Raw genomic sequence first — 25,907 nt, forward strand, 5'->3', positions numbered from 1 at the left:
TTGTGCAGTTGCTTTAATTACATTATTTTTAGTGAAATATATTTATGTTTGTGATAATGAAAGTCTTAAGTCATTTTCACTAATAGGCTTAAAGCAATATACTGAAGGCAGAGTAAAAATAATAGCTGTTTAAAATTGTATTGAGAGAATAATCTGAGGGATCAAATCTACAGGTGAGCTAGTTGTTGAAATAGGCTGCTACTGAACACTTACTATCATTATTAAATATTGAACATTAGTAATTTGAATTTCAATGTTACTGTTTGATCTTCCATCTGAATAAAAAATAGGAAGCATAGTAAGAGACTGGTTTCTGGATATATCTTGAGATCTTTAAAGGCCATAAACCCTAAAAGGGTTCATCCAAAGAAAATGAGAGCAGGAGAAAGAGCTTGTGAGGTAAAATGAGTAGTGCAAGTACGAAAGTCAGGGAATCTAAGGTATGAAATCCCCTTCTGTTAGGAAGAACAGGAAAAGCAGTCTTATAAATCATGGATGTTGCAAAAGTGCTGGAGTAGTCAGTACAGCCTTTGTTCAGTTTTGCTGGAAAAGTTGTAGTCAGATACTTGCTAAAACTGAATAAAATGGTATGATGGGAATGCAATCAGAGTAATGATTTTAAAAAAAGAGCAAAGCTAGCTGAGGTTTGATCCCCTGAAAGATTCTGAGGAGGTGGTTTAGGAGGAGAATTTGTTTTTAATTGTCTTCTACTTACTGACAATGTGCAAACAGAAAATGGACTAGTTTGGTTTGTTAGGAACAGTCTGGATCAAACTTTTGTTTTTTACGGTAGCCAATGCAGTTAATGAGGAAGGAATATAAGTGGTTTGTCTTGAGTTTTACAGGGTTTCTGCCATTGTCTGGGTTGACATTAAAAACAAGCTACTGAAATGTGGTCTAAAAATAAGAGATCTTATACAGCTGGTTGAAAAATTGCTTTTGAAGCTGACTTGTAAATAATTCACTTTTAAACAGGGAGGTTACAAAGTGTCTTCCTGGGGAGTTCTGTTTTGAATGTATTTGCATTGTTTTCTGTGAATGCAAAATAGAAATGTTGCCAAGTTGGAAGGATTGCAAGCACTGTACAGCTCAGGGTCAGAATTCAAAATGATCTTGAGAAGATTGATAGAAGATTGGAAATCAGTGTAATTAAGCTAAGTTAACAAGAATTGAGGGAGGAAGAGAACACAGGAAGGAAAAATCAAAGGCATAATTAGTGGAAAGGGTATTACTGAACAGCAAACAGTATCCCAAAAAAGCATTTGAACCCTGTAGTGTTAAATATTAATTGATAATATGATGTCCTTTCAAATAGACAAATGTTATTGTGGCGTGCTAACAGGTGTGATTAAATAGAAAGACGAGGAAAGTGATTACTGTGTTCTGTTGAATAAGGGCCTCAGCTAAAATGGTATGACTGGTTTTTTAACCCATAGTATGTAGATCTCTAGACTCTGCAAGAATATTAGGTTTATAAAACTTGGTTTGGGAGGGAAACTTGAAAGGCATAGGCACACTAGAAAAGAAGAAACTAAGGAAATTTGATGAATGCCCTCACATCTATAAAAGGATTGCTAATGTAAAGGCTAGTGATTAACTAGTCTTCGAGTTTTCTGTAGAGCAAGAGAAGAAATCATGCTTGTTTTTAGAAGGTAATACTTGGGATGGATGTTAAAGCAAAACTTTTGGCTTTTGGGTTGACGAAACACTGAAGCTGGCTATCCACAAAGATTGTGAAATCTCTTTTGTTGGAGAAGTAAATGGCTGGACTGACATCTGTGGAGGACAGTCTGGTCTCTCAAAGGTCCTTACAGGTGTGTGTTTAAACAGTTCTGTGCATACTAACATGGTGGAATTAGAAATTTTAATTGGAGAAAACTGCTTTGGAATCTGTAAAAGTTTCCTTGAGCCTGGATTTTTATGGAGCTTTAGTAGGAAAGGACCATGATGCATCCTTCTCTATCTTCTCTTCAGTGTGTTATGGAAGAGTGTGTGTGTTCTTCGTGAAGGGTTTGCACCTTTTAAGTGTCTTCCCCTGGATACTGAGAATGACCTGTCTGTTTTGATTGTGAAAGGTAGACTGTTGAACCGTTTAAATCCATTTCACTCTGTTTATAAACTGTATGTTTGTTAAAACATCTCTAATGGCTGCTACTTCACAGGGGTGCTCTCTGGAAAAGAGCAAACTTCCCTAAGGAAGACACTGAGGGATAAAGAGTTCAAGGAGGTGGGGGGGAAGCTTAGCTGCCTTCTTGTCTTGATCAAAGGATATGCGTACCATATAGTGGAAAGTGGCAAAATGAAAGTGTGACGTTGATCATGTCATTAAGACATTAATATATTAATGTTGTTAATAAGGAAACAGCAGCCTATTAATGATCTTTTGGAATAACTGAATTGGAAAATTGGAGATTTTTCCACCTAATGCTTCTATAGACGCAGTGTGTCTTTCCGTTTTTCAGCACGTGTCAAGGAGAAGGGCTTCTAGACAAATTACTTCTTTTAACACAGCCTGAAGAAAATAAGAAAAAACAATTCTTATTCCATTATCATCTTGGGCTAAGAAAATGATTTTGTGTTTTTTTTTTATTTTGTTTGGTGACTTAAATTACTTTTAATGTTAAGTATTTTTGTCTTGTCCAAAATGATGTACTTGTACTTCTGCTAGTAAAATGTCCGGAAGTGTTACTTGAGTGAGCTGGCCTGTGCTGTATTATTTTTCCTTAGTACTTCTATCAGCTTTCTGCTTTTAAAATTCTTAGACTATTGGGAAGCTTCAGCAAAGATATCCAGAATGTGTTGTTACTAAGCTGGTTAAACAGGAGTTTTGCTGTGAAAAACTGACTTGATTAGTTCAACTCATTAGTTCAAACATTAAAGATTTTCAGTCTTTCACATCACAAATGCACAATTTGTGGCTGACTTATTTGCCAGCAGTGGTTTGGAGTTGAAATCTGGATCTTAAGTAGCTTTGCCTGTTAGATAGAAGGAAAGAAGCTCAGTTTAAGACAGTAGGAAACTTGGATGGCGTTTCTTGCTCTACATTTCAGACCCCCAAAGTATATGCCTCAAACTTTTGCGAACCAGTGCAATACAAATCTTGGCAGTGTTAAGTTAGTTAGGACTTCCCTGTGTGTGCTGAAGCTTATAAGAAATCTTAACATCGTTGTCTTAAGGGATTCTGCATACTTTAAAATTCTAGTAATTTTTCTATAAAGCATGTGTAATCAACTTTCTGAGATAATCTGAGTGTACAGTGTAATTTCTGTGATTTACCTGATTTTTGTGGGTTTTGATGGGATGTTTGCATCCTCCTTATGTGTTAAGGTCGGGTTTTTCATTAATCTGACAATAGCTATTTCTAGGAACGAAGATGTGACTATCAGATTTGGTGTTTTTTGTTATTTTTCTCTTGAAGTCAAAATAAGAGTGTGAAGGCTTGCTGGTGATGATATTCAAGAGATGTTTTGTATCGAATGAATAATTTAGCTTTACTTTGTGAAGTTGAATTTTCTATGTATATTTTTAGAGATGGGGAGAAAAGCATTACTGGTTTCTATATAAATCTGAGATTAAAATGAATGCTGTCTTAGTTAGTTCATTGTCACAAAAGCAACAAAATAGCGCAGAGTTTGGACTAGTAGGCAATTTGAGCTTTAAAATTCATGAGTCCAGGAAAATAGTCTCCCCAAAGCTTAATAAACATAATTTGAATTTTGGTGTTGGATGGGGGTTGGGCTAGATGATTTTTAAAGGTCCCTTCCAACCCAAAGCATTCTGTGATTCAGTGAAAAATGTTTGGTTTTCCAATAGCTGTGAACTAAGTGTTTTGTAATTTTTTCCAAGTCTGTTTTAAATTCTTAGATTAGAATACTTGTGACACCGTGTTTTATTGAAATTGCTATCAATAAATTTAAAGCTGTATTAAGTAGCAACTAGAGTAAATTACTTATTTTCTATTCTAGTCTGGAATCTGTTCTACATATTAACAGCTTTATGCTGTAGCCAGTTCAGCAGAGAACAGCTATTTCTATTGTAAATACCTGATAAAAGTTCTAAAACAGATAATGCATATTTAAATACAGTGACTAGGGAAGATTTATGTGCTAGTGTCTGGTTATAGGAATGGCTAAATGGATTGCCTATTTCTTTTTTTTAATAGTTTGATTTTTTTTGAACAAAATTTTTCTGCATGGGCACAGATTTTAAAACAACTTGTTGCATGAGGTTTTTTAATTGGATGGCATTAGGATTAATATGTCTGAATTATATGAATATATACGTGATATTTATAGGATTAGCTGTGTAGTCTTCAACCTACTTTTCTGAGAGGATGGTGTTTGAGCAAGGCTTTCTGTTTGTGGCCTTTTGTGACACTTGAGTGTGTCAGTACTTAGATTTTACCACACATGCGATTATTTCTGTTTTATGGTAGTCGGGACTGCAGTCTTGTATATGAGAAAATAGCAAAAAAACCTGGAAGTCTGTCTCAAGCCTGTGTTTGCAAAATGAAAAAAAAAAAAAAAAATAGGCAAGAGCCAATAGAAAATGTTTGGTGCTGACAGTGGTTTATACTACAGAATTCAGATTTCCTGTGTCTGACAAAGTTTTTAGCTGCAAAGGTATTCTTACATAGAAAATCTTGTCTCTGCCTTGTATGGCTTCTATAGTGGTAAGGTGTGGATCCAGCCTAGTTTAGTACCTCATTTGCTATCTAGGAGAGGTACTGGAAGACTTTTTCTGAGATTAAGCAGAGCATAATATGATGTCATGGATGTAAGCAAAGGATTAGAAGTCACTCTAATTCCCTGACTCTTGAGTGCTTTACGTTTAATTTTTAAGCTTTAATGTAGTTCCTTCCATGGACCTTACGTTTCTTTGGAATTTTTTTTTTTGGAACAAAGTCTTTTAAGCTACTTTCTAGGAAGTAATGAGGTGCTCTATACTAAATGAAAACGGACGTGATTATGTTGTAGTATATATGGCAGCAGTCTAGGTGTTGAGACTGAGTGTGATTACTTGAGCAGTGCAAGTCAGGTTAATGATTCCAGATGAAGTTGTGAAGTAAAGGAAATGGACCATGGATAAATGTGGCAATAACCAATCCCTACCAAATTAGGGACTATACGATTTGTTTAAACTCTCACTTCCTATTTTTAAGGAAAAGTATCTCCAAGAGGACAGGCTTACAGGCTTCTGAACTTGCAAATTAAGAAAACTCTGAAACGTATGTGGGGGGGGGAAATGAAGCTGTATTGCTAGCCTTTAAATCGACAGGGTCTGTTTTAATTTCTTAAAAACAAATCCTGAAACCGTGACTAACTCTGTACGTGTGAATTAGAATGATACAAGTGAAATATTTCTTGTGAATATTTCTTATGAATGTTCCAGGTGTGTATTGAATTTTTAAGGACACAAAATTTACATGTATGTGGAAGCTGTTATTTAAAGATATATATATAAAGTAAAAAATAAAATATATTATTTTATTATATGCATAAATAAAAGGTTCTACAGACATGCAAAAATGTATGCATATATGTATATGTATAAACCACATATTCTGTAGACTATTTTACAAGTGTGAGGCCAAAGAATTAAACTGTCTATATGAACAAACACAACCCTTTGATTTTCCCATCAAGCTAAAAATGTATTTACTAACTCATTTGTTTTCTTTTACTAGAAATGACTACCCCAAACAAGACACCACCTGGTGCTGATCCAAAGCAGTTAGAGAGGACTGGTACTGTTAGAGAAATAGGCTCACAAGCAGTTTGGTCTCTTTCATCCTGTAAGCCAGGTAAAATCACAACAAATTATGTAAAAAGCTGAATGTCCATTTTTCTTCTTAGAATAGGTAATGTTTTGTGTTTTGGTAAGACGACACACATACAGAGTGTAGCAGTAAAACTGCTGTAGTGTAAGCTGTATGGGTAGCCATTACAAATAATTTTGGCCTAGTCTATATTTGATGCAATATGAAAATTATAACTATATCAGAAATCCTACAATGAGGAAATATCTCATATTAACAAAACAGATCTTTTACCGATTGATTTTATACTAAATTGGTTTTTACTTGCACAGTGAACAAACTAAACCATGTAAGCAGAAAAGTAGTGAGCACTGTGTAATTGTTTCTATGCTTTGGCATTTTGCCTGGGTATTTTTGATTTTTAACTTAGAAAAACCATGCACCTGGGCGACCTAAATGTTCTGTCCAAACTTTGTGTGGACTCAGCCATTATAGTGTAGCTCCCTAAAATCCTGCAAGTAAAATGAAACTATCGTAAATGGTCCTGAGGTGCAGTTAATGATAGCTTATACCTGCTCAAAATATCTGAAAATCTGTATTCTTTTCATTTGAGGTAGTTGAGTTGCTATTTCAGAAATATCTGTTGGGAATTGATCTGGTATCTTGCTGCAGCCTATAGTCAATGTCACAATATTGTGCTCTTTGGTCTGATATTCTGGTATCTGCCTTGGAGAAAAATGTCATATGGTTTAGTAGCTTCAAGCAAAGCGAAGATAATTTTTATTGCAGGTTAAACTTCAATTGCTGAATTAAAGTTGCAGCTAGTGTGGGCAACCAAGAAAAGGATGTGATTAGTAAAAGGACAGATAATGAGGGAACGGAAAAATAAAGATTTGGAGTTGTTTCTTTAAACATGACAGCATTAACTTTCAGGAATACTGGTTTTGGCATCTGTTGCTTGTTCGAGCTACTAACTTGAAAAAGTAAAAATATTTCAGGAGATTACTTGAAAAGAAAACGTTATATTTGGCTAAAATTTTATAATAAATTAATGGTTTCTGCTCATGATTTTCCTTTAGTTCAGCAGTTAGATTGTAGAATAGGTGGACAAGCCTAACCATTAAGTATTGTTCTTGCAATTGGTATGAATTAACCATTAACCATTTGAAATTCCAGGACATGTTGAATGGTTTCAAACCCCACAGACTTCAACAGGAGATAAGAATGTAAAGACACTCAAGTACTGAGCTTCGATTGACAGATTCCCCTGTCATTTTTGTGTCACAAAAGCATAGGCACAACTTGGATATGTAGCAATGTTCCCTTATATGTTATAATTTAGAATACACACTTTAGTTTGTAACAGCTGAAGAAAAGTTACGTCTGTGATGTCTGCATCATGGAAATGGGATATTCAAGACCATGACATTTTCTTTTTCTTAGGATTTGGAGTGGATCAGTTACGAGATGATAATTTAGAAACTTACTGGCAGTCAGATGGATCACAGCCTCATTTGGTGAACATCCAATTTAGGTATTCAAAATTACTCTATATGGGTTAGGTTGTTTTGTATAACTTTGTATTGATTACTGTTCACCAAGATAGGAATTTTGGAAGTGCAAGGACTCCTGGGTTAATCCTGTTACCCAACTGGTAAGAAGCCAGTTAGATAGCATTTATAATGATGAGATTTTTCAAATGTTATGGTTACTAAATGCCTAAATAAGCAACCAAAAGGAATGTTTAATAGTATATAATTTGTAACAGTTTCACAGTTACCTACCTAAGGTGATGCTTTTGTCCTGACTTTCTGTCTTTGAATGTAATTTGAAGGGTAGATGACTGTTTTTAAAGTAGTCCTGTGTGACTTAACAACTGATTGTATGAGAAACCTTTTCCTATTCTATTCTGTGTAGGATGTTTTCAATCCTTTTTTTTTAACCAAACTCTAAAGATGAGGTTAGATGTTTGTCACCTTTTTTTATTTGCTTTCTGGACAACTCTTGGAATAGTAATAGAGCCCATATTTGATAAGCTAAACATATACTCCATCACAAACAAGTGCTTATTTGGCATCTTAGCCTTTTGTTGTATTTCTTGGTATACTGACACTTCTGAAGGCAGACAAAGGAGAACACTGAAAATCAACTGTGTGTGCATAACTTAATGTGGAAAAACACCTAGTTGCTTTAACAGCGAGGTTCTTACAAATCAGTAGACACACTTGTATTAAGTTTTAGAACATTTAAATCCTTAGTTATTACAAACTAGCAACAAACTCATCCTGAATATTTTTCTTTATGATGCTTACATAGCTTTTGTTGCTTCTTGCAGAAGAAAAACAACAGTGAAGACGTTATGTATTTATGCAGACTACAAATCTGATGAAAGTTACACTCCGAGCAAAATCTCTGTCAGAGTAGGAAATAATTTTCATAATCTCCAGGAAATCCGGGTAGGTCAATGATGCTTTGCTTTCTATCTTAAAATAGTCCTCTCTCATTAGGATGTCTGATGTAGTAAAATTGTTTTTGGCGGTAAAATATGGCATTGTGCTTGGAGGGGGAAAATGGCTGGGTTTATTTTGATGTTTACGAGGCTCGTTTCTGTTTTTATCAGGCTCCATTATCAACATGGTTATAACAGACTTCATGTATAGATCCTGTAATGGAAGAGAGTGGTGTTTTCCAGAACAAGGCTGTTTAGAATTGGTTAAACTTTGATCTCACTTAAAATATCTGCAAACCCTATGCATTGCATACATCAAAAGGGAGACTTAGCTTTTAAATACTTGCATTTTTAGACTTAAAAAAAGAAAAAGCATGAATTGAAGTTTACGTGAATGGGTTGCTCAGCTATTGAGTCTCACTAGGAATCAATTTAAAACTACAGGTTTTAATTATGGCTGTGTATGGTGCATAAATATCTTTGGAGTCTGGATTTCATTTTTGGGAGGTTGCATATGCTCTTATTAACCAGTAGCATCTGATTCAAAGTTCACTTTGAGACCCTGGCAAAAAGATATTGGGACACAAGGCCTGATCATCAGTTATGGAACCGTTTCTTTGTATTCTACTGGTTAGAGAATATTCATATAAGTGAGAATCTGTGACGTATTTGCTAATACCTGATGGTGAGAGCTAGGGGAATTGCAACACTAACTTTTCCAAAATCATATACAAAGCAAGCAAGATACCAATTTAAATTGTAAGTCTAATGTAAATTACAATCAAATGTCTTCATAAATGATGTTTTACTTTTAAGTATAGTTTATAATCTTTTGCAATGCTGCTTTTATACTGGACAGTCACTGAGATGTAGAAATTTTGGAAGGGATGCAGTATTTCTGTTTTTAACAATATGATGCAAAATCCAATTTCCATTTCTGTAGATAGGATATTTGATGCTTAAGGCTTTGAATGGGACATAATTTGTAGTGTTTTGTTAATGTTTTTATTTACAGAAGTGTAATAGTCAAACCCAGTATTTTTTCATGGTAACATTTCTAACCAGAAAAAGTTTTTTTGATGGAACAACTGAGATCAGATTTAAGTTGCTTTAATTGCTTAGTTTTGCTAGCCTTTTGGTAAATAGTAAACGCAGATTTAAAATAATCCATGATCTTTGTAGAAGCCCACCTTGTAAACTAATCGTGTTACTCATGAATAGGTATCTGCTAATTTTGAGTTATGGTAGCCTCATGTTTCAGATTCCTCTTTTCTGGAGCTAGGCAGCTATTGGCTGATATATTGGGAAGGTTTAACTTACCTCCCTTATATGGCAGGTATTACAATAACAGAAGGATTGGAATGACAAGAAAAGGGAGGTACTAAATAGTGGTTTGAATTTTTACTTTTGGGGTTTTTGTTTTCACTTTGTTTTTCAGTGTTTGAAGTCCCAACCAGAGCAACTTGTAAGTAGAAGGTTGTAAATGAAATGGGAATAGGAAGTGTAGTAAACATGTATGCCTCTTATTATGTTGGCGCTATCTATATCCTTTCAATGATTTGTGATGTTCTCTCAAGTTTTGACCTACACTTTTATCGTAAATCTTAAATGAAAGGGTTTTGACTCTTTTTTTTTAATTAAATATTCTTTTGAAAGAAACGAATCAACATATTGCTTTGACTTTCACCAGCTGCAAATTCTGTCTTTTAATTTCTTAATGGCGTCGTAACAATTTGGGAGTTGCACATTATAGGACAGTAGCAGCAGCTGGATCTTTTCCTTGTGTTAGGCTACGGGTTTGTTTTCCGAATGTCCACTAGATGTCATTGTTGTCCTTAATTATCGGTTTGATTTTGTGCTTGTAGTCTACTCTTCCAATAATTAAATGATTATCCTTTTATAATAATACTTAGTACAGCATTATACATATAACTGCAATAACTTAAGTTTCTTATACAGTGGTAAACTTCCACTTTTGAGGGTATATGTGTTATTAAAGGTCTATAGAAACAATAAAATACATAATATTAGTCTTCTGCGGTTTCTCAGGCAATATTTCTTTAGCTTTTTTCTTTGCTAACCACAGGATTCTATACATAATGTATTTAGTTAAAAAAGGCACTTCTAAATGAAACAAGTTACTAGTATCTTTTGTAATATATTAATATGACTGTAATATGTTACATGAGAGCAGTAATTCTTACGCATACCACATGCTCATATGCTTTTTTACTTCAAAACTAAGATGAAAATATGGTCAAGCTGCTTACTAATGAGATACAATACTTTGCTGCAAAATACTAGGGACTAACTTTGTCGCCACTGTAATGTTAAATATTACTATCAATTTTCATATTGCCTGAACTGCTTGATACTCAGAATGCATTTCTTAAATTTTCTTTCAGTCCTGAAATGTTCTCTTTTCTTCAGCTTCTCTGACACATAGGCAGGTTATTAAAGCAGTGTGAACTGTTATGAGCTCTTTAGAGAAATCTGCTTAATTATACAATGATTCCATTGGCTTCAGGACTGATTAACTGGGTGGAAAATCCAGCTAAATCATTTTATATTTTTCCGTGGATGCTTGCCCAGCTCATAGTGTCTAATGAGAGGCCTATGATGCCTTCATGTGTTTTCTTCCTAATGGCCTAATTTTCAAAACCATGCAATGTGCTGTTAGGCCAGGTTTTATCACTAATACAAGATTAGATTTAGTTTGTGGTCTAGTATGTACTTATGTCCTTTTTGGAACCTAAGATGAAATTATTTTCTGAATAAAAGTGTTTTTTGGTTTTTTTTTTTCCCCCCTTATGAGAGACAAGTCATTTGTACCCCATCCTATGGGTGAGAACAGCTGTCATAATTTGGCAGTATTATTCCCTTGCTCAGCTGGAGGAACTACAGTTAGGATGTGTGCAGTAAGCCTTCTCCTCTGACTTAAGTGCCCCTTTATCACAGCTGTCAAGCTTGGAGAGTAAATATTTTCTCATTTCCAGTCTCAGAGTTCTCCCACATAAAGGTGCAAACACGTCTGGATGGACAAAATAGTCTATAGAGGCATTTTTGGAACATCATCCAGACTCTTCAGTATGTGATTTAAGTTATTACACTTTCTCACGATATGAAGATAACCCACCGCAAAGGATGTGAGTGAAATGTTGGCTGCAAGAGACTTCTGGTCTCTTCAAATAATGCTCACCTGCTTGTTGCCTTTGTACCTTTCCAAGACATTTAGGTCATCATCAGTTCATCTTGCCATAAAAAGATTAAGTGTTGTGATGCTAAGTGCAGCTAGGATTTCAGGTTATATTTACCCAGTAGTTTCAATGGCTTCTGCTGTCAGCTTATAACGTAGGGACTTTACACAGCAAAGCAAGACGCCTGTAAACTCTTGTATTGGCCAGTTCTACATTTTTGGATATGAAAGACACTCTGGGAAGGTGTGGGTCAGACTTTCTGAAAATAGTTATTTCTTGCATTAGTTCACATCTGAGAAGCCACTGGTGTTTAATCCCAAAATTAAAGTGGCTTTAAGAGGCAGAGCCTCTCCTGAAAGAGTCAGTCTTCTATTGTGCTGTGCCCTGTAGAGGACTCAACAACAGAATGTGGCGTACATGTCATGGCTGTAACTAGCTAAGATGCAACTAGACAGGTATAATTTGCTTCCTATTCCAGTCAGATTTAGTTCTTCCAGCACACTTTTTGGACTTTCCCATGGTTTTTGATTTGGAGTAGGACACGTTTTTCATTTAGTTGTTTGTGTAGTTCAGAGAAACTGGCAAGCTTTGTGATGTGACCAAACCATTGCTAGTGCATGGCATTGCTATGTGTACTTTGGTTTTCAAATTGCTTAAGGGTAGTAATAATCGACATGGCAGATAAGGTGTATTAATGTTCAGGCCTAAAAGGAAACGATCAGAAACGATCCCTGTGGGAGGCGGGGATAGGAAGCCGCTAGCCATGAATGTGCTGTCTTTATGCAGTCAGGCAAATCTGCAAACAGATAGCATGGTGGCTTTGTGTAACCTAGGTAAGCAAGGTGTTTGCTCTTTGCTTCTTGCGGAAACTGTTCAGTCTGAAGCAATGCTGCTGGAACAGGGTAACTTCCCTGGTTGACAACCTCTACAGATATGCAGTGATCTATCACTGGGCAGCGATGGATAGCCCTTATATAGAAAAAAGACACTTTGTTACTGGAGGTCCTACGTAGCAGCCTTTGCATCAAAGGAGGATACTAAGTATTAAACATTGCTTTGGAAGAGGCCTGCTTTAACTCAGTTGCTGTAGGCTTTCCACCTGGAACAAAAGCCCGCTTAACCTTTTCAATAGGACTCAGTTCTGAAGATGACTTTGAAAACTCGGGGGAAAGCCCTGTTATCTTAGAACGTCTTTGCTGGCAACAGTGCGAGTCCTTTGTTTCAACTTTTTGTTGTCTTTTGTTGAATTGCTATTTTGTTTTTGGTTTGTTTTCTAGCCCTTTTGGTCTTGGTGTTGTGTAAGCAGGTGCTCCAGAGCTGTCGCAAGCACAGCAGTCTCCTTGGCGGCGTGGTATTGTGACCAAGCACCACGGACAGGGCCACTTCTTCACTGATTTAAGAGGTTCTGCACTAGAGCAGGGAATTATCAACTAGAGGAATGCCCAATCTGGGGAGCTTTTCTGAGAGGTAGTTAAGGAAGTCTGACCTTATTGTAATATCTTTATTCCTACAGTGTCCAGTGATTGTAGTGAAGAGGCTGGACTCTTCAGACATTTTCTGAAATTCAACAGCTAGCAATCTCAACCTGTTTTCTGTATGTGGGGTAAACTTAGATACTGAGGAACAAGGAGATGCTAACTTGTCATAGGACTGTTGCAAGCTAATGAATCAAGAAAATGTACTGCTTCTGAGTCTCTGACCGAACATCTCTAAGGTGCATTTTAAACTGCTTTCCTCAGAAGATGAAGTACTGAGTCGTTACTGCTTTATTTAGATTCCTGACTAGGCTTCAAGTACTTTGGTTAGAAACCATTCCTCTGTGTTCTTTCTTCCATATAAGAAAAGATGCATTTCTGATTCCTAATTATTCCTTGGATTCAGAATGTCAATTAAAAATATTCGGTCTGCTTTCTGCAAACTACACTTGATGCTAAGAAAAGACAGTAAGCTTTAATTTTTTCAAACTGTAGTCTTTCTTGCCTGTCTGTAGCATGCTCTGCAGATGAGGTCATCACATCAGCTTATTCATGTTGATTGTTATCTTGTTGTTATGCTAGTTGGGTATGGATTTAGTTCATCAGGATGCAGACAGTGCCTGTTCCTTACATCTAAAATTTACCAGTATTGGAAATATGCAAAGCAGGGGAGTAGAATGATCCACAGGTATTGGTTAGTTATTAAACCTTGTGATTGATGTCAAGGGTAGGAGTCAAATTTAGGAAGCAGGGTTATTTCCATTTGATGCAGTTGGTACTCCATATTTCCACCTTCCCGCAGAGAGGATATTTTGAGAGTCACCAACTGGGATGTTCACATGAACCCCTCTTTACAAAAGAAAGGCTAATTTAATGACATAACATCACTGTTCCCTGCCAATGTCATCATCACTGTAGATGATATGACCTGCTCATCATTCCTATGCTTATGGAAATCAACTAATATATGCTTCAAACTGTGGAAATTACGGACAGGATTGCAGTTTTCCTGCTTTTTATACCCTGGAATGGTAATACATTGGAACGGAGCTTACTATGCAATCATGAGAAATGCAGTTATTGAAATAGCCTTTTGTGCGTATGAAGTATGTGTGTACAAATAACGAGATCCGCATTAGATCTAGAAGAATTCTGAAGAATGGAAGATTGTTTGGTCCACACATCATAAAATTGTTAAGCATTTTTATCTTACCTTGCTCTGAAATGGTGTTTTAAGGGAAATAAGCATCTGTTATGTTGGATCTTAGAGGAAAAAAAGAGGAAAACTAAACATTGTTTTTATGCTGTGGCATGTGTTGCATGTAGAAAGATATTTTTTCTTGTTTTGTATCCCAGCATTCAAAACCGAATCTATAAAGGAACCTTTTCTTGCCACAGAGGGACTCAATTAGGCAAGAGTACATTAAAGAGGCCCTGTATTTTTAATACTGTCAGTCTGACTTTACCTTCTGAAGCAGAGGAAAGCCATGTGAAAGAAAGTGGCAACAGCTCCATGGAAGGCAGGAACTTGATGAAGTACAGAGCTTTCCTCAAGGGAACTCAAGTATATAGAGGCTAGGAACTGATCGAAGCACAAAATTTTACATACATGTGAAAACCTTGCCTGGAATTATAACCTTTTTCATGATTATTCGATTTAAGTTCCACTATGGAAAAAGAATTAGAAAATGTGTATGATTTTTCATGTAAAAGTGAAAGAGCTTCTCTCTCCACTGCCAATGAGAAAAGGCAAGATAACTTACTAATCAATTTGACATTAATCACTTATGTATGCTGTGTGATACCTGTTTTGCAGTAAGTGTTTTGTTTCATGGTTTCATCTGTTTTCTGTGTGTGAAGTTCTAGTAGGAGGATTTGAAGAGATTTCTTGAAAAGCTTGTTCGTTGTATATTTTACTTCCATAAAAATCTTTCTGGTATAGATGGCTTAAAACTTCAGATTAAAAAAAAAATGTTATCAATGCAGGGAAACCGTCCTCCAAAAGGATGGTGGAGTTTTTCATAGGCTTTGATGCAAGCCTCCACTAGTGTATTCTAATTACAGCACTATAAACAAATTCTAGTCCTTTCTCTGGCGGACAGGAGCAGGTTGCAGATAGTGTTCTGTGTGTGAGAGGGAGAGAGCCAAATACTTGACCTTTTACATTAGTATTTTTAAAAAAAGTAGGGATAGAATTGTGGCCTTATAGCAGTTATAGAATAGTATAGGAAACCAACTGCAAGTTTAGATGGACATATTCTCCAACACACTTTTGAAGTATGTAGGATAATACTGTTGTAGAATGATAATAGTATTAGTCATCTTGTAGGAAGGTTAAGTGATTTGTTTGTAGTCTATGTAGATTATCTGTACTATTGAACCAATATCCCAAGTCAAAGTCCACATCGAGCTGTGTCCAGTATATACCTGACTGATTGAAACTTGTAATTGTGATGTTCATTGGTACCAGATTGTGAATGCTTGACGTTTTTGTTCAAATGAATTAGTTCTGTCTAGAATCGCCTGGTTTGCACTGGTATAATTTACACCTACCTAAAAAAACCCCACAAAACCAAGGTAAAGAACTATATGCACTTCTGTATAAAGTTCCTTCTTCAGTTAAGCCAAATTAAAGCACTCCCCCTTCCAGTCCTTAAAACCTATTCTTCCCATTTGTTCATCAATTTGTTACACTGACTCAAGTTTTCTTGATTACATTTTTCTGAAAAGCTATTTGTTTTCAGTGGTGCTTTAATATTGATTAAATAGCTATTAGAGATTTAATATACTGTGTATACTTCTGTGTTGTTCATCAAGTTTATTGCTTTATGGAATCCATATTTCCATATTGATTATCTCTGTGATTGTCGCTTGTACTACAGACTTCCCAGATGGTTTCAGTAGGCTTTTCAATTTTTGTAGTATCTGTATAATACCCAAAGTGGTAGAATACAGCCATGAAAGATTGCTGGTTTTCCATGATAGTTTCTTACCTTCTTTATATCCCTGAAGGATTTGTTCAGGGAAGACTTGAATAGTGAAGAGCAGTGTAGTAATAGACTAGCCCCCTTACCAGTCCTAATTAGTAAAAATGAAGAATCTCTTCTTTGCAAGAAGATTTTGTATGAAGGGTGAAGGGAATACATGTATGTGTTAATAAAAGTTCTGTGAGACTAGGGTCTGTCATTTTCCTCTTTGCACATTTTGTCAGCGGCATGGCCGTGCTGCTGACTTAGAAAAATTCTAGCTAGAGCTGTGAAATAGTCCTCTCTCTTTTCTTTTTCCTTTTTTTTTTTTTTTAACTCTACCAACTTCTGCAGCTGATTTCCACCCCCTCCACCCCTGTGCTTCTGACTTTTGTGAAAGCATTTTATGTAGCCTTTAACCCTTAGTGCTACATATAGCATCTTTTTGTATCTTTTAAACCACGGCTTTTTTCTTTTTAATGCCTGGATAGAGCAGAGATGCAGATCTGTCTCTCTTTGATAGCATTACCAAATTTTTGGAGCTCCTAGAGAGATCAATCAAGTGTCTGTCTTCTTTAGCTCCTAGGAATTGGTACAAATATGTATATTTAGATACAATAGATCAATATATTTAAAACAGTAGCCCCCCCGCCCTTTGCTCCCTGAAATTCAAGCTGTAATCAAACTTATGTGCTATCAGGCTGAGAGAAGAAAAGCATGTTTTTCTTTTACGTGCCCAAAATGTAGTGAAAATCCCTGTGGACAGTCGTGTTTACAAGGGTAACTGTCTGCCTTCAATTGTGGGTTATAAAAGTGCTTGCTTGAATAAATACACTGAGCTATCAGACAGAACAACCAATAGTTCGTTGGACTAATTGACCTTGTCAGTAGAATAGAAACACTTGCAAATAAAATTCCTGTTGCCAGCAAAGTTGCAACTGAAAACCCCTGAAGAAACTGTGTATATCCTCTAACTGTCTTGGAATGCAATGATTCAAGCACCAGACGTGTGGTGAGGGGGTAGGAGGGGGGGAATCATTATATACCAGCATTTTTCAGTGATCTTTTTTCGTAGCATGAGGTTATATGCGTTCCTAAAATCATTAAGTAGCTCACTTTCCATATTCGGAGTTATGTTTTCTAACGATTGTTATTACTTTTACTGTATCGCAGGTCCCCTTGTATTATTTGTTTTGCTGATCTGCTTTTATTATAATGTACCCTTTTCAGAAAAGGCAAAGATGTTTGGCTAGTAACCACAGCATGTTGTAATGAGGGTGGAGTATGTTTGTCATTCTACAGCAATGGTTGACTTACATGAATGCCAGTGTCTATAACTACACATACTGTGGCAGTTTATCTTTTTGAATATATTCAAATTGCGTAACAATGGAAAAGAATCACAGTAAATAACAGAATATCTGGTCTTCCAATCAAAAGCATGATGGAACCATTTTTTACTTTACCAGTGATGAGTCATGTATCTTATTAAAAAAAGGAAAATATTTCACTCCAGAAATAAGTCTTCACAAATGAATTAGTCATATATCAGAGATTTCCTTTTAAAAAGTTGGGTAATGTCACACAGGTGGAAGTAGTATTAAAAAGAAAAAAAGCAATAGTGAAAGACATAACAGGCTTCACTGTGTACTATAAAAACATGATTTTATTTTGGTTCGAAAACAAAACAGGAAAAATGGCATTTGGAAAAAAGTCTGAAAAATAGTCTAGTTAGCTGCTAAATAAACTTCAGAGATGAAGGTTTAAAAAAAGCAGCAAGATTTATAAAAGGGGGGGGATAGTGTATTTCACCTTAAGTGAGGGACAATGTGTAATAAGGGATTTTGTGGTTTTACAGCTCGGTGCATGTGTTTGAAAGCTGTTCTCTCAGCAACGTGGGTGGCAGGTTATGCTACCATATAATGTATTGTAGTTGGCTCTCCACACTTGTCAGGGTTAGCGTTCAACCATTCGGAAAATTTTCCCATTGTTCTATCATGTGAACCAAGGCTAGTGTTGAATTCCCAATAACCTTCTGCAGGAAAAAGAGGTTTAATTAGAAAGTTTGAAATTTGATTACTTCTGTTATTGTCTTAATGTACTTCTCACTAATTTAGGTGTTTATCTGCAAATGCAATCAATTTTTGCTTGGAAAGATGAAAACCAAACTTAACACTGTTACTGCAGTTGCTTCAAGACTTTTAAAAGAAAACTTGTATACTCAATTCTGTCTTTCTTCAGCATTAACACTATTTCCATCTTAAACATGTTTGCTTTAGATGGATCATAGCTTTTGGCAGCTACTGCATTTTTAGCAAATAATACTGTTTCTAGTAAGAGTTGCAAAAAAAAAAAAACTTTGTGTGAGGTCCTTGTAAACTGAACCTTGGGAACGTTATGTTATTTCTGTATTTTCCCTTCTTTTGTGCTTCTTCTCTACTTGTGTCATGGTTATAAATTACATCGTTTGAACTAGAGAATTAAAAACATTTTATTCTGTGATTCCTGTAATTTAAAAAAGAGAGTGTTTGTTTTGTGTGTATTTTTTTTTCTTTTTACCTGTTATTTCAGAGGCTGGCACACAGAGAAATAAGCAATTATGGTATTGAAATTCCATTGTGCCAGCACCTCCAGGGCATAATCCAAAAAAAACAGAAAAATCGCCTGCTGGGTTGTATGCAGTATGCTTGTGTGAACATCAGTGTCTGCTGTTCACACATCATTTTTTTTACTGAAAGTTCCTGTTGGAATAAAGGTACTGTGTTTGGAGAGTGCACGGGAATATTTGTTGGTCAATGGTTTTTCAAAGTTTGTAGGGATTTCTAATTACAGTTTACCAATGTAGGCTCACTAGATACTTCTTGCAGATAATCATTAATGCTTCAGAAGTAAGAGAAGCAAGAAGAGATTTGGTTTTGGCAACATAAAAACCATATCAAGAAAGAGCTTAATGCTCTTCCCTTCGTTTAAGCATTCTGCTTGAAGACTGAACATGGGAGTGAGGAATAAGGTGTGTGGGTGGAGGGGGAGATGATAGCATGACAGAAGAGACTCAAATACTTAGTCTCCCTACTTCAGTATTTTAACCCCTTCCCTTCCTTCCCCTTCCCCCTGCCCCCTTCCTTTTTTAATGCAAATGTCTAGTTGGCATTTTAAAACAGTACAAGTGCATCCAGCATTACAACTATACTGGGTTTCCGTGTGCAGGCTCATTTAGAATGTCTTCATGGTGCTCGATCAGATCACCCCTCTCAGTTGTTCAGAATACTTTTTAACTGTAGCTTACAAAACATGTGTAATACTGTTCACTTGCAAACTGTAGTGTGTAGTAACATCTATTTTCTCATTTGTTTTTAATCTCTCTGCACTTGGGCATATTGTTGGAGACCCTGGTAGGCAAATTGTTTAATGCAGGGACAGATGATTACAGTTTCTAGTCTTTTGCTAGATTCATAAAAGTTAAGAGAAAAGGAAATGATTCTAAACCAGATTATAAGGTTCAAGCCAGGTAAAGTGTGATAGATTACCTTGATACTCAAGATTATTATCATTTATCTGACTGAATAAACACTGCTAAAGCTACCTTCTACTAGTATAACTGCCAGTGGTAAATGATGTCAGCGTATGCTTGCCAGTATAGAAATTATGCTTTTGGTTATCTATCTAAAAAAAAATTACAGACTGACTTCACTTGTGGGGTTTTTTTTTTTTGTTCCTGCCCCCCTCAACTGTGGTTAAGATCATGTCATATGACCACAGAACTATATACATGTGTGTCTTTTTCCTTCAGTGAAGTAATTGCAAAAGTGTATGTCCTTCCTTTTTACTGTTATCAATATGGTAATGGGCTAGTTCTTAGGTATAGGTTAACTTAATTTCTTTTTCAGATTAAAGCATAATGCTTTTCCACCCAAGTGTGCTCTTCTGTCTTAAACAGCAAATTACTTAAGAGTTTATATTACTGTTTTTATAACTTTTTGTGAATAAATGTGCTACAATCCATTGCAGAAATTAGGTCAACAGGTTGTTTGGGCACATAATTAGTTTTTTTTGATCATTGACAAGGGGGATGCCTGCATTCTGAATTTCCATACAGTGTTAATTGCTGTAACAATATCATGTATCTCTTAAGGTTTTCCTTGCTTGTAAAGATTTGAAGGGAAGCCTCTGGTAACAATTTTAATTGCGTGTGTCCCCAAGGGGAAATTGCTGTGTGGATTGTCAGTTAGGTTTTTTCCTGGATGTTTGAAGAGGCTCCTAGTCACATAAGGCTTCAAGGTTTGAGCTAAGGAAAGCTGAAAATCTTTGCTTTCTTTGCCTGCTGTGTCATTTATTGGCTTTTGGGAAAGTGTGGGGGGAAATGATGAGTATTCTGGGAGGAATCCAGACACCTGGCTTTACCAGTTATTTAGCAGAGCAAAAAGGTAGGTACCATTGAAGAAACTGTCTGGAAAAAGAGACTCTTCTTTAATCTATAGGGAGCAGCATGCTAGGGAGGAAGTCTTGGAGAAGTGCTTTCTGGTATCAGCAGACATGTATTTGAAAGGGAAGTGATGTTTTTCTGTAGTAAAGGGCCCTGCATACTGCATGGAAATTGTTAATAGAGGGCTGCTAACTATCTCTTCTTCTTGTTCTTCCCCCCAACCACATTGTACAACCATGCTCTTTCTCATCCTTGAAGTTCCCCAGACCTGAGAAATCCAAAGTTATCTGTTCTGGTTTTGGATCCTATATGTAAAAAGACATAGTGGGAGCCCAATACTGAATGCCAGCATCTTCCCTGAAGGATTTAAAACTGAGTTCTTTTGTGTCAAAGGTGATAGTAAGACGTTGCTCACTCACTCCTGCTTTTCTCTTTTTGGAGAGGTTGCTAGCGAATTGGAAATACCTTGCAGTGGCATTTGAGCTATTTTTTTCCACAAACTGTGGATCAGGATTGGGAGGATAAAGTCAGTGAATTATAAATAATCAGCTTTGATTTACTTGATTGTCTTCACAGACTTAATTGTGGAAAGTAATCCTTAGAGGGAATACTAGATAATTTCAAACAGTGAGAAGTGCTAAATATGTGCAGAAAGGTCAAATCAAAGATTGATACTAACACGCTATTAAAATCCTTCAAAGAGGAAGGCCAGCAGTTGACATTTAATTTGGGTTAAGCATAAGAAAAGAAGGTATAAAAGGAATGTGAACTTTCTAGGATACCTAAGAACTAAGAAAGTCTTGTGCTGTCATCTCAACTGTTGCTGGTCAACTGGTGCACCGCACCTTATTTTCTGTTTCACTTAAACAACTTGTAGGCAACAGCAGCTGAGAACATCCTGTAACTATCTTTAACCACTCTTCTTTAACAGTTTAGCAGTGGGGTGGGGGGAGGAAGTGGCCCCAGTGTAGAAAAAATTAGGAGCCAACTGGTCCACGACTTACTATTTTCTGGCCTACGTGTGGCTTCCATGTTGTAAGTATCTTTATTTGCATCAGTACAAATTCAATCAGATTTAACTATTTGTAATAGGTATTGCCTTGTGGCAAAGTTATCAGGTGCTGCTGCCAAGTAAGATTTTAAAAAAAAAAACAAACCCAAAACAAATCCATAAAATGCACTGGATGTGCCATACTTTGTCAGGCCAGCACCAAAACAAACAACCAAAAATTTCCATAAATTCACAAGTAGTGTTAGCATGCATAAACAGTAGTAAGAGTATATTATTCTGTATCTCTAAAAATGAAAAGACAGACTTTTTTTTTCAGATAAAAGTAGATGAACAAATGTATTTCATGTAGGTATATGAGGGGGTTTTATCATTACAATCATGCTTTTTTTTTTTTTTTTATTATTCCTGAAGCTTAACGTTTTAATGGAAAACTGAGATTATTCACAGTGTCATTAAGAAAGTAGTTATGGAAAGGAATGGTGTTCACATGACAAGTTAAAGCAATCCTTGAGGTTTAGAAGAAAATACTACCTGACAAGTGATAGATACCTAGAACAAATACAGAGTTCTTGAGCAAGAGATTCAGTTGCTTCAGAGCTATAATCATGACAGGCCTTTCTAGGGTTAGATCTTGCTCCCTTGATTGCTGAAATGTTGTTTTGGTCAGGGATCATGTGTCTGCTAGGAGCTTAGAGAACACTGCTAGGCAATGTCTGCATCTTATTCTTTGCTAAGTGTTTTTTTTTTGGGGGTGGGGTGGGGGCAGATTCAAATGTGGTTGTATCCTGTTCTTTATCGCAAGTAGTGGAAATGTTTCTGTAGATCTGAAGTATAATTTATTTCTTTCTGAGGACTGTTCTCTGTCTTATTCTGTCATAAGATAACTGAGATCATGCATTTGAATCAGAAAAACCTTTCCTAGGATTTTCCCATTTTCTGCAGGAACACACAAGAGAGGGTGGAATGAGAGTAATAATGTAGCATATGTATCTGGCTTGAGAGCCTGTGCTCTCTAGCCTTCTTTGTTCAATTCCTAAACTAGGTTTATCTCACACTCCTATTTTATTTCAGAATGAATTCTGGAATTTTTTATGTCTCATGTTAAAGGAATGTTAACAAATACAGTTTTTACTGAGGCTTTTTATGAATGCTGTTCTCAGTCACAGTCTTTGAGTGAACTGTAGGACTCTAGCCCCTAATACCTTACTATGCTCCTTTTTTTTTTTTCTCCCCTCGCTCCCTGTATCTGTCAGAGGTCAAATTCAGCTGTGTGTATGAAGGATTTTTTGAATAATTTCTACTAGCAAATGCAGAACATCCTAATTTGTTTCTCTTATGTTGAGATTCGTTTGTTACTTCTTAGCAAGATGATGATACTGATGATAATTAGTAACGTTAAATCATTTTTTTTTTTCATTGTTGTGAAAAGAGTTGCAGTTCCATATCAGGAGAAATGATGTAGTAAAATTTTCAAGTAGGCTTCCCTCTGTTTGAACAGGCCTCTGTTGTGGTTATGATGGTCAACATGTTTAATGGAGAGATTTTCATAAATCGGCTTTGGGTAAATCCAGCACTGCTGGGGTAAGAACTTCTATTGTGGAATTATTAGACTTTCTTCTGTTTATTTCTACTGTCTATCATGAGGAGATAAAGATTTACTCATATAGCGGAATTGAATTAAGCAGAGGAGCATATGTACCCACAGGACTTTAAGGTATACAGTAAGTCACGTGCATTTGTAATCCAATTCATCAGCTTGTTACTGACTTCACATCTCTAAGCAGTAAGACGATATCTAACAGTAACTCTAGATTAGGATTTAGTAGGCCTATTGCTAAGCAAGTTTTCAATTATGTCTTTCTTATGTTTTGTTTTTTCCACTGTTCCCTCATTCTTCAGGAGCATACACGATGTAATTTTATTTCGATTCTCATACAGTTTATGCTGAAGAGCTGGTATTCTTACATCTGCTGAATGTAACATTAAGAGTATTCCAGACTGCTCTTTATAGTAGACATGCTGTTGCAGTAAGGTAGTCATTAGCCCAGCACTGTATAGCTCCGTCTGAATACCTTTGAACTGTACATTCTTTGATTGAATGGTGCCTTGAGGAATCTAGAAAGAAGTCAAGAAATAGAATTCATCTAGATTGAGAGAAATAGAGTCCGGAGTCTGACCTTCACGTTAAACAATGAAACATAGCCTTGCATTTTTCTGGACACGCTTACATATGGATTTGTAAGAAAGCACAAGCAAAAGGTAAAAACTCTACTGCATTTGTTCCAGTACGTTAAAGAAAAAAATTGTCTGTAGATGTAAAATTAAATGCTTCCATTGGGCAACAGTCCTGATTCCAGCTTTGCAAATTTATGAAAGTGTATTCTGGCTCAAGTAAAACTACCCAGCTGAATCTCTGACAGATATACTCCTATTTCTTCTCTTTTAAAGTTCATTCGTACGAAAATATATCTCCAGTGAGACATGTTTATGAATTTGGGATCTTTCTCAGATGAGACATTGCATTGCATTTTAAATTTACACAAATAGTTTTCACAACAGTCTCTTGCATTTGTTTCCAATGAGTAAATATTCCTTGAGTTGAGCATTATATCTGCTCTGGATCCTGTGAAATGTTACTCTGCTTATGCTTATTGAAATCTGGCATGCTATAATGAACTTGAGTAATGTTACAGTTTATCAAGTTTTGCCCCACTTAGCTTTACTGAGTATCTGCATCCACAGGGTCCTTATCCAGATGCAAAAATGTTTTACTTGTATGTATATTATACTTCTGCAGGATTTGGGCATTATTTACATAGGTGTAGGGTCTTTCAATTTCTTGGGTTTAGGAAATCAATGTCTACTTCCTCAGAAACAAGTCATTCCTGTGGAAACAGGGGAAATGCTTTCACTTCACCCCGGTGTTTTTTATGTCTTACAAAGCAACAACTTGTCCTCTTTCTGATAAAGAATAAGTAGGATTTTTTAATTTGGTAGCACTCGGGTATAATTTATTGCAGTCTTTTTCTAACAATTAAAGTCACTCAGGAACTACATTTTTGTGTGACAGATAAAATGTTAGAGCCATGCAGTTTTGTACACCCGTCTTCTGGTAGAAGATCAGAAATCTAGTTCTCTTCAATGTGTAATAAGAGCCCTTTTCAGCAAGGGGAATGTTTTTCTTTTGTTTTAGATCTACTTTCTCCCCCTCACCTATAAAGGGTACTTCAGAGCTAGCAGCTGTCTGCTACTACTACTATTGACTTTTTTAAATCTCGTGATATTCCCATTTTGTTATATGTATTCATTTCCCATATTAATTTTCTGAAGCATTCCAGCATTCTCTGGGATGCAAAGTGCAAGGCGTGGAGTGTAATCACTAGGCTGTCTCCGCGAAGTTATTCAAGATGATTTGATATAGGATTAACTCAGTGTGGCTAGTTTTCAGACACTTTAATATTCATTGCATAATCTGACTTTTTTCAAATACTTTCTTTGTATAATTTAACTGTAGCTATGTCTAGACATATTTCCTGGATATGGCTAAACAATTTTGAAGGTAAATTATGAGCTGATTTTTTTTGCACTTTCACACAAACATAGTATCATTCCATTATATATCTTGGAACAAATGGGAACTGCAGACATCGGAAGTACAGTTTTCATCCATTTTGCAAACCTCTGCATCTTTGTAAGATTAGTTATTTCCCAGTAGTGATTTCAATTGTTTAACTTCCATTTCCAATAAAATTGTGCAGTGCATCCGTACAGTCCATTTATATTGTTTCTGCTTGTACCCAACAGTTCTGGTTCAGAAAAATTGATAGGACCTCTTCCTTTATGCTCTCCTATCTCCTGGTTTCTGATGTCTTAATTGTATTTGCCTTAATGCCATCTTGTATAAGACCGTCGCTTAACAAGTAACTATTGTAGGATTTTCTTTTAAAGCCCATGTTTCTTTGCTTACAGGAAATTCTGCTTATTCTCTCCTTTCTTGTAGGATTCTGTGGTGTTCTGTCACCTTTCATAAAAGGCAACTGCCAATATTAACACCTCCTCTTCTTTGGCCAGCAGTCCCATTTGTAATGTAAATTCACCTGAACTTCAGAGGGTTTTTTAAAATATATTTTCAGACTTCTTTGCTGTAGCATGCTCTTCTTCAACTTGTTTTTTGTTCTCTTTGTATAGCTCTCTGCTCTTTCACTTTCTGCTATCCTACTTCCTGGTTTCCCCTACCTCTCTTCAGTAGATGGTTGAAGTGCTACTATCTTCCCTGAGAGCAGCCTGACTCACCTGGAAACTGTAGGAGATAATGCCCTTATTTTGGATGGATGCTGCTTTGAAGAGAGACTAAGGTTTTTAGATCTTAGTACAGGAATTGGAAAATCTTAAGCCTTTTCAGTGCTTTTTTTGGGTGGGAGGCAGGAACTCAAATTCATGACTAAGATAAGAATTTAAATAGAAGGGCTAGTAATCTGTTGTCTTAAGTAATTTTTTAAGAACTTTGTGCCCTATTTCCTTTGTTATGAAAACCTTAGTCCACATACTTAACCAGATGGTTTTTTTGATAGTTCTGTCACTATTTTGTATTTTGTGTTGTAACTAGAAAGTTTGACTGCAGATAGTG

General features: G+C 36.0%; 1 protein-coding gene across 17 annotated transcripts in view; it reads left to right on the top strand.

Annotated features, from left to right (window-relative positions):
* The window catches only part of ANAPC10 (anaphase promoting complex subunit 10), a 39,554-nt gene that overhangs the window by 2,177 nt on the left and 11,470 nt on the right, over window positions 1-25,907 (top strand). For 10 of the 17 annotated variants that reach the window (XR_012673595.1, XR_012673597.1, XR_012673596.1 and 7 more), the window contains exons 2-5: window positions 5,687-5,803; window positions 7,202-7,292; window positions 8,094-8,214; window positions 9,646-9,672. Coding sequence is in view for 9 of the 17 variants with exons in the window: in XM_075150049.1 (XP_075006150.1) it covers window positions 5,687-5,803; window positions 7,202-7,292; window positions 8,094-8,214; window positions 9,646-9,672 (356 nt within the window). In the remaining 8 variants the exon portion in view is untranslated. Of the gene's footprint in view, window positions 1-1,721; window positions 1,815-5,686; window positions 5,804-7,201; window positions 7,293-8,093; window positions 8,215-9,645; window positions 9,673-25,907 lie in introns of those variants that run through there. The other 7 variants (XR_012673601.1, XR_012673600.1, XR_012673599.1 and 4 more) reach the window with 2 other exon arrangements.

Source organism: Calonectris borealis, chromosome 4 (assembly GCF_964195595.1).
Source record: "Calonectris borealis chromosome 4, bCalBor7.hap1.2, whole genome shotgun sequence".
Classification (NCBI taxonomy): Eukaryota; Metazoa; Chordata; class Aves; order Procellariiformes; family Procellariidae; genus Calonectris; species Calonectris borealis.